Genomic DNA, 13,643 nt, shown 5'->3' with positions numbered 1-13,643 from the left:
AACCATTAACATTTCGCATTTTGTAAATACAAAAATAAGTTTATTTCGATGGTCCACTTTAGACATTCTACTAACTATAAGTAACTTTGCAGCTACATGTCAACTTCTAGTCATTAGATTATTAGTAGACTGTCTGCTTAATATCTGCTAGTGCTAACACATTATTTTGATGCTCCCCAACAGACATTCCGCTGTAACTTTGCAAGTACATGTCAACTTACTCTACTAGCCCTAACACCTAACCTGTCTACTACAGTCTTACTAATAATGTAATGTGAGTTAGTTGACATGTAGCTGCAAAGTTACTTACAGTAGTTAGTAGAATGTCTAAAGCGCACCATCGAAAGTTAAGTGTAAAAGAGAAATTATAACTAACTACACATTTTTCTCATAGATATTTTGTCTATTAATGTGCAGTCACATTAGCAAAAGGTCCATTATCAATAGTGTAGCAATGTACAGTATGAAGCACAGCTCACACAGAAGACCAAGTGTCTTTCTGTTGGTCAACGCAACAATTTCAGGTGACCAGCTTGAATCTGTTGCAAAAACTGTGCAGGAAAATTTTTTGTCCTAACGCAAAAAATTCCTGGTTGTGTGGAGTCCAGTTGAAATGATTTCACCCGTGAAAATTTGCTGAACAGCTGTAAATGTGATTAAAGTTCCCACCTTACTGACTGGCTGTAAATAAATGCAAATACTGCAGGAAAAAGCTGAGTAAATACAGATTTTACAAAATCTTGAAAAAAAACCTTGGAGTTTTTTTGTTTTATAAAGGTTGTAAAGGCTTTCCCCCATTTCTCTGAGAAAGCAATGTCTTGTTAGTTTGTAAAAGCAGTTTTCTATTGGCCCAGTTTTCTCTCAGAAAGCCCAGTGTGCCAATGAGGGCCTGGTGACTGATTTGGTGTCCTGGTAACGGTTATCAGGGGCTATCAAATGCCACACAGGTGCTAAACACAAAAATAAAGATAATATGCATGATAAAAAAATCCATGAACCATGGGAACAGAATGTTTTTTTTTTTTTTTTTTTCCTAACTAACTAACTAACTAACTAGTCTTAATACATTTATTAAATACAATATATCTAAATAAACTATATGTATGATGAATTGACCACTCATTTACATTAGCTCAGGTGCATGTGTATTTTCCATTACAAACATGCGCACTGGGAAGATACACGTCTGTTGCTGAAAGCCTTAGGCTGTATTGATTTCAGCCCGCTATGACATCCCCGAACTAATTACACACTAATTACTAATTAACATATTTGAGGATATAGCAGTGTTAATGTGTTAGGTGTTTTGCCTAAACTTGTGCGTAGCACATAAGGTTGTGAACTGAAATCTTGAACTGTTTATCAGTGCATGCATTAAACTGCGTGTTCTGCATTTTAACGCCAGCTTGAATGGGTTATAAAACTTTCAGCGTGACCAACAACAGATGTTCAGAATCCACAAAAATCAGCTATTCAGTATATGTGGTGCATGATAAGAGACAGTAAAACAGCAGCCCAGTGATTCAAGAGCAGATATTCTGATAATGTATTTACAGAACTTTATCAGATATCCTGACAAAACTTCCTGATAAGGCAAGATGTGTTTTTTGTTTTTGTTTTTGTTTTGTTTTGTTTTGTTTTGTTTTGTTTTGTTTTGTTTTGTTTTGTTTTGTTTTGTTTTGTTTTGTTTTGTTTTGTTTTGTTTGGCTTGGCTTGGCTTGGCTTGGCTGCTTTTTTTTTTTTTTTTTTTTTTTTGCTTTGCTTCACTTTGTTTGGTTTTGTTTTGGCAGTCCAGACTTCAGATCAGCATGCATTTTCACTGTATGGAAAGTATTAGCTTTGACATTTTGTTTTGTGTTCCATGAGAAAAGGTCATATGAGTTTGGAGTGACATTAAAATCTGAGGGGGTTTGAATGGACATGACGCTTGTGAACGTGAACACACTATGTGGTATGACTTAACTGGGTGGGATGTGTGACTTTACCTGGGGTGGGGGTTTCTGTTCGATCCGCACTACAGGCAGTAGGGAGACGAAACTGGATCCCTGAAAAGAACAAAAGTCATTAGTAGTGCTCAAATAAATCAAACTGTGTTTAGGTGCAGTCACTGCACCCTGTCTCCCAGCATTTCATATTTATTAAAATCAATAAGACATTTTAAACATTGAACAATAATATTCAATCTGACACCAGTTGTTTGGGTCTCCAGATATCTTCACTAGTGTATTGTCTTATTAAGCATTTTCTTATTAATTTTAAAGTAAATGTAAAAAAAGCATAATTAAGCTATAATCAGTGGTGTCCGATTGTTGAAAATAAACAAAGATACATACATTTAAAAAGTCACATGTATTTAAAATGACAAACAGGCCAGAACATTTATTAATGAATAAAGAAATAGTAGTTGATAGAATATTTGGCCAAAAAAGGTTTTCTTACATTTTTAAACAATTCTCAATGGTTTTCTTACCAGTATCTCTCATGTACTGTAGCTATTGATGCAAATATTAGTTAAATTCTACCCTTGTGAAAAAGAAGTATACTTTAGCACACTTTTAAAAAGAGTGCCTATTACCTAAATGTATTTTAAAAGAATATAATTAAGTGCAAACTAATGTTTTCAGACACTTACTAGCATGTTAATTGCAATAAAATGAAAATATATTATACTGTAATTTAAAATTATATTGTCTAAATGCCAATTAAATAAAAATCATGGTAACACTTTATTTTAGGGTCTTTTAACTAGTTGCTTATTAGCATGCATTTTACTAGAATATTGGCTGTTTATTAGTACATATTAAGCACATATTAATGCCTTATATTGCATGACCTTATTCTACATTCTTAATCCTACCCAATACATAAACTTAACAACTATCTTAATAAGAAGTAAATTAGGAGTTTATTGAGGGAATAGTCATGTTCCCTATACTAAAGTGTTACCAAAATCATAATAACTCTTGTGTTTGAATTATGGTTGTTATATTACCAAATGTACTGACAAGCATTTATGGTAAACTAAAATATACTTAAATATTGTTAGAAATTATAATCAACTTATTTGTGCTTTAGTACATTAGTCAACACATTAAATTTGTTGCAGAAGGCTGTTGTCATTTTGCCAAATAGGTAGGAAAACTTCAACACACATAATGCACTGGGATTGTTGCTGTCCAAGTGCACTTCCACCAGTCTGCTATGGATACAGTGTTATTGTAACAATATAAGCGGGTTGAAAATTGGCGAAGTTGCACTGTAAGTGTGTTAAGTAAGAAACACAATCATGAAGTGAGCTTTTATTTCATTAAGATTATATTATCTGTGTACTTTTTTTTGTTTTGTTTGTTTGTTTTGTTTTGTTTATATATATATATATATATATATATATATATATATATATATATATATAATATAATTTTTTTTTTTTTTTTTTTACACTTGAAGCACACTTATTTTTCACAATGGTATGCGCAGATCCATTCAATATAAATAGCATCATATATCATCCATCATTTTAGTTGTGTCTAAAAGGAAAATGCTGAAGTGTATGGCACTTGGACAGTGGTGTGCCAACTCGGTGAGAAAACCATTCAGAACCAAACCATTATTACAGTATATACACTTTTAATACACAATCTTATTTTAATATACATTTTAGATTTTAAATAATATATTAAAATTAAAAAAAATTCTGAAAAACAATAAACAAAAGGCAATGGATGCAAAATGGATAAAGGCAAAAACAGGTATTTTCAACTAAAATTCAAAATGAATGATTTAATAAAACGCATGAATGAATTTGCAAAACACTATGAAAAGAAGTTAACTAACAAACTAAATCACGTTCTTACAATAAAAAAATTTTGTATGATTTTTGACTGTAAAGTCCATTTAAATTAAATTAAAATGTAGGGATCAAAAAAGTTGCATAAAATATAAGAATATGAGTTATTTATGACTGCATTTACACAAATTAAAAACAACAATCTAACTGATGACCAATTAAAATACATTACAATCAATTATGGGTATTGGATCAGTATCAGATTTCAGTTCCAGTGCCTCCATATAAAAGGGGTTAAAATTCACCATGGTGCCAGTTCATTCACTGAAGATTCCAGTAAGAGCGTCGCTTGATCCTGTACGTTTCGTCTGGGTCGTCCTTATCATGTTTGCATGGGCTCTGACAGTGTTGAAGTGATATGCTTAGTAACTGTGATGACATGGATGAAGGATGATATGAGACACAGGAAAAGTAGGCTTACATGAAGACATTTTCACCAGAAGGCTTAACTAATGTTTCAAATCATGAAATTTAATTTAATTTTCCTGTTAAAAGAAAGTTTGAAGTGCACCTACTGTACTTCTGCAAGCATGGTTACAGTATGTGGGCTATGTTCAAAATGGAATGCTATCAAACAACTGTATACTGCACAGTATATACTTAAAGCACAGTATGCAAAATGCAATTATAAAAATGCAATTATTTTTTGCGTTTCAAAAAATAATTTGGTACAATGTTGTTGCATAACCAAGATAAAAATATGAATATGTTATATTTACAATTCAATTTTGTGTTCAGATTTTCTAATCAGTTTAATCAAATAATCAGTCACAAAATGGTTGATACCACTTCCCATTCATTCCCCACTGCAGTCGTGCGCATTGCATTGTGGGATACAGTCCCTAGTATTATGTGCTCTGTTAAAATCTACAGATTTCACTGAATTTAGTAGGTCATCTGGATATTACATGCATACAGAAAAACTACTGAGCACAGTATACGTGATGCACACAGTATAAGTATTAGGATATTATACTATTCTAAACATTATTTTACTAAAGGATAGTTGTTGTTCTAAAATCTGATTGGATAAGCAATGTTCAAAATTGTTAAAAAGACAATAAGAACGGCTGCGATGCGGCTACTGGAGCTGATACGCGGACACTCTAGTCAATGCTCGTGTTTACACCAGCCGCACCGCGGTGCGTTTTAGAAGCGTCCCAGAAGCGGCTCGCCACGCCGCTTTTCTAAAGATAGGCGCCTCGCCTATTTTTGATGGACGCTGCGTCCAAGACGCACAGCTCAAATACAAAATAAACTCTGTGTAAACTCCCGCTCATATTTTACATCACTAGGAGGCCAGAAACTGACGACAAGAGATTCGAAGTTGAAAAACTTGAATTTTTAGTTCTTGTTGTCCATAACTGGACTTTTAAGTGTATTAACTTCGTCTGTAGGTTACAGCAAAATAAAGTATGGCATAGCAATAAACACAATAAAACCGGACAAAATATAACCATTTAGCCATTAAAAACACGAAAAATCAAGGAAAAAACGTCAGACAGGCAAATCTCGTGGTCTCGCTTCGCTTCTGAAATGCTTCTGGTGTGAGTTGACACCGCGCAGCGGACAGAACAAAACCTTGCCGGAGCCGTAACGCGCCACAGACGTGTGCAGTGTAAACAAGGCTTAAGGGTAAAGGTATTCGCCTGAGACTAAGGGGCTCGGACCACAAGTCCTGAGCCCAGAGGGATAACGTTCTGAGCAGGTTGAGCTCGAGTAGAGGTCAAATCCCAACTAAACAGACAGGACCCATGCTTGCAGAGCAGGGACGTGTAAGTTGTAAAATCAAGCAAAGGTGGACGGCGAGGACCAGCTGGCCACTGCACAGATGTTGCCAATGGAAACTTGCTGGACCATGCCCAGGAGAAGGCCATGCCTCTGGTGGAGTGGGCTTTCACTCCAATGTGGCAGGTCACCCACTCGCTTGGGAGGGCCCATGAGGGCCCTAAGGACCTTAGACAGGTCCCATGTTAGAATAGTAAGGGGGCGAGGTGGGTTCAGCCTTCTGGGCCCCTTCAAGAAACGAATTACTAAGTCGTTCCTGCCTATAGACCGGCCAGCCACAAGAGCGTGGTTCACTGCTATGGCCACCATGTAAACTTTGAGGGTTGAATGGGTTCACCCCTTGTCCAGCAGCTCCTGCAGGAAAGACAGCATCAGAGAAATGGCACAGGACGCTGGGTCTTCATTCCGGACTGTGCACCAGTCGGAGAAGACAGACCACTTAAGGGCGTAGAGACGTCTGGTAGATGGGGCTCTAGCTTCAGAGATAGTGCTTAATAGGCTCCCGTCAAGGGGCCAAACATGGAGGGCCCACAACTCAGGTTTGGGGTGCCAAATCGTTCCCCTGAGAAAGGACCTCCTTTTTGGTCAGGGAGCTTCTGCCAGCAACTGCATCAGCTCAGGGAGCCATGACTAGTTCCACCAAAGAGGGGCCACCAGAATGACGGCACATCTGTCCTCCCTTATTTGTCTGATGAATTGAGGGAGCAGCGCGACTGGGGTAAATTCGTACAGGGGAATGCATACTAGTGCATCCCTGTCCTTTGAGAAGAATATTTGGCAGTGAGAGTTGTCTTCTGAGGCAAAGAGGTTGACCTCTGCCCTCCCAAAGATACTCCAGATCATGTGAATCGTCTGGGGATGGAGGGTCCATTTCCCTGAGGACGCATTGAACTGGGACAGCATGTCTGCCCCCTGGTTCTGTCTGACTGGCACGTGCACTACTCTAAGCGAGTGCAGGTTGCGCTGTATCCATAAGTGGAGGCATCTCACCAGTTTGTACTGAGGCCTTGATCTGAGTCCACCTTGGTGGTTTATGTAGGACACCACTGCCATGTTGTCAGAGCGGACTAGGACATGGTGCCCTTTCAGGTCTGGTAGGAAGGTTCTGAGCACCAGAAAAACCACCAGCATTTCTAGGCAGTTGATATGTTGCTGCCTCTCCGTGCTCGACCAGGAGCCGGATGTCGGCCTGCCCTCGCACAGAGCTCTCCAACCCGTGTTGGAGGCATCTGTCGAGACCAACCCCAGGTCTGTACCGGCCTGATACAGATGAGGACCCTTCCAAGGGGCCAGGGCCAAGACTCAGCTTTGAAATAGATGCACCCAAGGTTATTTGGATATGAAAGTAGGCATCTTTCAGATCCACTAAGAAAAACCAATCCCCTGGGCAAACCTGCGAGAGGATTTGTTTCAATGTCAGCATCTTGCACGCCATTTCATTAAAGCGTTGCCTGAGATCAAGGATGGGCCTGAGGCCACCATCATTCTTTGGAACAAGGAAGTAGTAGTGGCTATAAAAGTCTGACTCGCTGTAGGCTGGCGGAACTGTCTCTATAGCTCCTTTCACCAGCAAATTCATTACTTTGGTGAAATTTGCTGTTTTATCAATCACCGGATAGCTGCAGGGGAGAAGCTGAATCAGCTTGCTTGCGGAGGGCTGTTTAATCAGCCTGCTTGCAGTGTATATATATGAGGCTTTTGCGCCACGTTTTCCAACATCATTTGAAAGTTCAACCAATGGTAACTAGATCTTTGATCTTAGATCACTAGAGGTTTTTGGACTTTTATTAAAAAGACTGCCTTGGTTCCAAATGCCATAACTTTTGATTGCTGTGAGATATCAACAGAAAATTTGGCCCAGATGCAGATGACATTATTAGCCGCGTTTCCACTGTTGGGCCAAAGATGAGCATGCTAGTGTGTGCCAGGGCCAGTTGCGTTTCCACTGTCACTTCCAGGGCTTGATTGGGCCTCGTTGGGGCTTCCTCGGGGTCAACGGACAGGGTTTATTGGCCCGCCGAATACCTTGGTCCAAAGCGGGCCAACTGGGGCTTGAGGAGTGGTCATAAACAGAGACAGAGTTTACCTGAGTTAGGAGATGGTCTACACCGCTGCTCATTCCCATGTTATTATATCAGACTACCAGCTAACCTCAACATTTAAGACATTTAAAACTATTTTCAGCTCAGAACTCACTTTCAGACACCAGTGAGTGTTTGAAATAACTTCCTTGCGATCCAATGGGGATTCTGATCACCGTATGAGGCAGAAATATATGCAATGCTAAAGGCTACTTATTATACTCGCGATAATAAATACACATATTTATGGAAAATACTAGAAACTGCTTGAGGAACGTAGACAGCTCATATATGATTATAATCGTGTATTTATTTGGTATTTATGTTTTATCTGTCTCTTCCCTGTTCCTTTGTTGATACCGGACTAATGCATCTGCATATCTGTCACACACTCCGGTTAACTCGTTTAACTCATAACTCCTGTTTTCTTCTCATGAGCTCCCTCTGTAGCTCTGGCTGAAAGAATAACAGTATAGAGAGACGGAGAGATCGCTTAAACCTCCTTGAATTTCAATCATTGCATAATTTCGAGGGAAATTAATAGAAATTCTCAGAAATGTGACGTAAACATATTTTATCAATAGTTTTCTAAATGTGTAAGCCTTTGGATTTAAAAGCCTTAATGGAGTTGTTTTGTGCATTCTTGTGATCGTAATTAAATGGAAGCAGGTGTAACCGCATAGGTATGTGTTCTTATTTTTAGGTGAAATGGTAAAAAAACTGTTTTATTCAGCTTAATTGATCTGCACTCCTGACACAAATTAATAAATTACTGTTACTGTAACATTTTTTATTGTAAAACATTTGTCAAATATTGATGTTGGAATCTTAAGTCTTTAAGTAAAAACCATACATTCGCTTCAGTCATGCTCAATTTGCGATCTAGCTAGTCTTCAATCGGCTGCTGAAATGGTGAGGTTGTGTGACGTTGTTCTGTGGAGGCGTGTTAAGGGTGGGTTTTAGGGAAGTGCTCCGGGGGGTACTGGCCCGACAGTGGAAATGCAACTTGATTTTGGCCTCGGTGCTTGAGGTCCGAGTCTATTGGCCCAGCACGGCACGTTGTTAGCCCTGGCCCAACAGTGGAAAAGCAGCAATTGTGAACAAGCCCAAACTTGATTACAAGCCCAAACCAAATAGTCGACTAACTGTTAGTCGAAAGCTGAATATAGCGCACTTACTGCTTGACAGCTAACATAGAGATGCTGGTGCAATCACTTGCACTTAGAATACTCATTTTTGGTCAAATAGATAAGAGTAATACATCTTTTGAATCTGTGAATAGTCTACTTTTATTTGTGTGCACTCACAATAACAACAAAACGTTGTGCTTTTGTAAAATAATCAAAGCAAATAAGGTGCCCTACTGCTTTTTCTGCCGTCTCTCTGTGAACTTGAGTGTGCCAAAAAAAGAACATAGTCAACTTCATCACTGCAGCCGAAAATACAGAAAACACTAGTTTATCAATTAATTATTAAAATGTTAAAGCAGTCTCCTTGCTGTTTTTCCCCGTTGCATTCATAATCGTTACTTCTGCCGGTGCGCTGTGGCAAGCTTTATGCGTGCGCTTGAACGCTGTTTAGACTATGTAGGCATTAAAGGCTCTTTATTATGATTTATATGGTTAATTAATAAACGTGTGATTACTCAACTAATTGCTTAAAATGAACGACTACTAGTTGACCAGAAAAATCTGTAGTCGAGGGCAGACCTAATGACCTGTCATATATACTTTTTATTAGTCATCAAGTCAAGCATAAATAATAATAAAATAAATGGGGTTTTCTCAGCAGTGTTGTAACATAAGAACCTATTTAAGGCTTGAATGATTGGGTTCGGTATTGGCTGATCGTGATGACAAGAAATCGGTAGTCGGTATCAGCAGTAAAAATCCTGATCGAAGCATCCCTATAGTTACTACCATAGTATAGGGCCTACTACCATATTCATATACTAATGTTGAAAATTTAAGATAAGTATGATTTAAAAAAAAAAAAAAAAACTTTTTTCAGCAACGATGCATTAAATTGATCAGAAGTCACAGTAAATACATTTAAAGTGTTACAGTAGTTTTCATTGACAATTAAATGCAGTTCTTTTGAACTTTCTATTAGTCAAAGAATACTGAAAATAAAAATAAAATAAAAAATCATGGTTTCTACGTTTCAAACATTAATAATAATAATAATCAATGTTTCTTGAGCAAATCAGCATATTAGAATGATTTCTGAAGGAAATAAAAAGTTTTTTAAAACTGTAATAATATTTCATAATATTTCTGTCTTTATTAAATCCAATAAATGCCGTCTTGTTGAGCATAATAGACTTTTTTTAAAAGAAAAACATTATATAATATTATTTTATTTTTGGATAATGAATTTATAATCCCACTTTGTCCACCATCTTGGACATTTTTTGCCTTTTGACTAATTTCTCTGATTCCAATATACTTGTTTACTTATTTCATTTATACTTGTGTGGTGGAGTAGACATACGATGAATGAATTAATGAATGAATAGATGGCTTGGAAGAATTAGGTGGATGGAGAGAGGGGTGAGCAGTTCTTCGTCATGTCTAGTCCATCAGAACCCAGCTGATTCAGAACCAGTGTCATTTCCACATTCTCCCGTGGAGGTGGAGGGCATGTTCACACACCTCATCTCTCAGTGGCGATCTGAAGTTAGAGTTGGCTCCAATTTTTTTTTTTTTTTTTTCTCAACATACATACATACATACAGTGGCAATGCCCCCATGAATGCAGAGTGGATGTCATTATAGTGTAACTATAATCGATTAAAATCACTCCACACATGACATCCTAGTGAAAACTTCATAAAGCTAACTTTTTTCAGTTTATACCATCATATAAATTTAATACATTCCCAAACAAAACTACCCTGTCCTTTTGCAATTAGTGATGGTTAGAAAGCTGATTTCACTTGAATTCTATAGGTATTATTTGGGGTAAACATTGTAAATCTTAAATTATTAGAATTCCACTTTAAAAAAAATATATATATATATATATATATATTTTTTTTTTTTAAATATTAAAGCTGCAGTCCGTAACTTTTGCTTCTTTGTCATCATCTCTGTTTGAAACTTGAAATTGCAGTTATTTGCGTATTATTATTATTATTATTATTATTATTATTATTATTATTATTATCTTCTTTACATGGGTTGTGCATTGGCATGGCTCCTCAGTGCGGATGAATCTAATGTTTTGAAGGTTATGTGTGGGTTGTCATATCAACGCACCAGTGTGGATCTTCACTGTACTTTGGAATTACAGATAGGCTACTACGTCTTGGAAGTATGTCCAAAATAAGAAGTTTCAGTGGAAAATGTCATCTGAAGAAGTAACATGTCTGCCAGTCAATCAGATTTTCTGTATAATATGTAACAAATGAAAGTCTCAATTTCACATTCAAACAGTTTCCATGTGAAGGAAACATTATTACAAGCTTACCAGTGTGAATCGAGCTAAGGTAAGGAGATAGCTTTGAACACTGATTGGTTATGTACTTGATCAATAATTGATTTTTAACCAAAAAAAGTTGCGGACTGCAACTTTATATAGTTTTTTTTTTTTTTGGCTTTTTAAATAACCTGTTCTTATTGGCTGAATGTGCTACATCAGTAGTTCCCAGACTTTGAGAGTGGCGTACCCCTTGAGACATTTAACATCCTTCGGTGTACCCCCTCTCTTCCACTTAAGCAGAAAGTATACTTCGTTAGCATACGCACATAGTTGAACGCACAGCCTTGCAAAGTATACTTCACTTGACTTGTATGCGTACACAGGCGTTTGACACATGCAAATTGTACCATTTTCACATCTTTTCCATTAAGGGACAATATCTGCCCCCTTAAACTGAATTTTCAGTGCATTTTTACATTTATAAATACCTTTATAAAATAAATAATGTTTTAAATTAAAAATGTTCAATAGAGAAATATGCAATTATGGTAAAAACGAATTGATACTTTTAAATATTAAACTAAAAGTCACTGTCTTAATAAGTGAGTCATTGAGTCATTCATTCATTCAGTAACAAAGTAAGTGGCTGTATTTATGAATGGGTCATTGAATCATTGATTCGTTCAAAGCCGCAGATTCATTCACTGCTGTGTTTTATAGATGCACAAGAGCTCTCCTGTGGCTTTCATTGGAACTATTAAATTGTTGCAAAATAGAGAAAACAATATTGACAATACAGTGTTTTTAAAATGTACATCACTTAAAGCGTTCACCCAAAAATGAAATTTCTGTCATTAATTACTCACCCTCATGTCGTCCCAAACCCATAAGACCTTCATTTGTCCTCGGAACACAAATTAAGATATTTTTGATGAAATCCGAGGGTATCTGATCCACACAACGTCATTGCACAAAAGGTGCAATGACGTTGCTGCCTATGTGTGGATCAGATACCCTCAGATTTCATCAAAAATTTCATAATTTGACAAATGAAGGTCTTAAGGGTTTGGGACGACATGAGGGTGAGTACTTAATGACAGAAATTTCATTTTTGGGTGAACTAATCCTTTAATATTACCCTTTTGTTTGTTGAAGTGTTTTATAAAATCAATTTCATATTTGCAATCGTGTGGATATTTTGTACATTGTCGAGAACGACAGTAATGTAGCGTGATTTGCTATGGCAACAATGATTGGATGTTATGTGTTTGAACTTTTATGGCATTTTGCCTGTTAGAAATACATGCTTAGTTTTAATTTTATTTTGAGGTGGTGTAGAATTAAATGAATGGCAAAACTCAGCATTTTGTTTGTGTACCCCCTCTCACTTCACGTACCCCCAGGGGTATGCGTACCCCAGTTTGGGAACCACTGTGCTAAATAATAATATCAAGAGTTTTTTCTGAGGACAAGTGCGGTTATATCACAAACTTATTAAGAACTTATCCAGTCTAATTTATATTTCTAATGCTGTAATCTTGCACGATCCCCTGTGAATTCTTATAAGAAATCAAACACTGAAACAAAAAATCAATAATAGTAATAATAATAATAATGTCTAAAATCAGACAGAAACCATCATAAGATTAAAATAAGCTGAAAAGCTTTTTTTTTTAACATTATGTAATAAATTTGGAAATGTAAATGTAAATATTTGCTTCAAATAGGTGTCAGGAAAGTAAATACGTTTTTGATGCAGATAATAAGGTTTGCTAGATATGAAAGTAGACAAAACAATGATGTGAAATGAAATACAACAGGTACATTACAAAAGAGCCCTGTCAGACCTACCGTACATTCTACGCCCCCCAGCTAAGCTACGGGCCCCTAAAATGAAAAAAAAAAAGGGTGATAGCTTAGTAAGAAGGAAATTTAAAAGAAAGAAGAAGAAAATTAAAAAAAAAGGAGAAAAAAAACAAACAAATAAAACAAAAAAAAAAAATACCTGGCCAAATAATTCAACACTATGAAAGATAAACACCTAAACACTGCCCCTGACTCATGCATTGTGTCATGCGCTTTCTGTAATGATGATATGTATGTGTCTTCATCTTTATTAAACAAAGAAACTGCAAACAAACAAACAAACACAATTAGGCGAATTCACAAAGAATTTCGTGCAGGTGCTGTTAGTGTTTCGCCTCTAAACTACAGCAGGAAACTAGAATATTGAATGTGGTTAAATTATTATGTTACGTTGTACTAATTTACTCATTTAATGCTTGTTGTAATCAATGTTAACATAAACCAATAAATAGCAAAATAAGACTGTGAAAGTTGTGCAGGCACAACTGTGGCATGTATGTCTTAATACACCCCAAAATAAATAGATAGATAGATAGATAGATAGATAGAAAAAAATAAGTAAAAATGAATAAAGTGAATGCTTCATTTATTGATCATCATCATTAATTACTGTAAGTGATATGCAAACTGCATATGAA

At 36.5% G+C, this 13,643-nt stretch overlaps 1 protein-coding gene across 3 annotated transcripts in view; it reads right to left on the bottom strand.

Moving 5' to 3' along the window:
• LOC127502379 (disks large-associated protein 2) overlaps nucleotides 1-13,643 on the bottom strand; it is a 162,176-nt gene that overhangs the window by 37,357 nt on the left and 111,176 nt on the right. For all 3 annotated transcript variants that reach the window (XM_051875293.1, XM_051875291.1, XM_051875292.1), the window contains one exon: nucleotides 1,986-2,045. In XM_051875293.1, coding sequence (XP_051731253.1) covers nucleotides 1,986-2,045 — 60 coding nt within the window. The remainder of the gene's footprint in view (nucleotides 1-1,985; nucleotides 2,046-13,643) is intronic.

Source organism: Ctenopharyngodon idella, chromosome 20 (assembly GCF_019924925.1).
Source record: "Ctenopharyngodon idella isolate HZGC_01 chromosome 20, HZGC01, whole genome shotgun sequence".
Taxonomy (NCBI): Eukaryota; Metazoa; Chordata; class Actinopteri; order Cypriniformes; family Xenocyprididae; genus Ctenopharyngodon; species Ctenopharyngodon idella.
The sequence above is the reverse complement of the archived record's forward strand: the minus strand, read 5'-3'. Positions and strand labels throughout refer to the sequence as shown.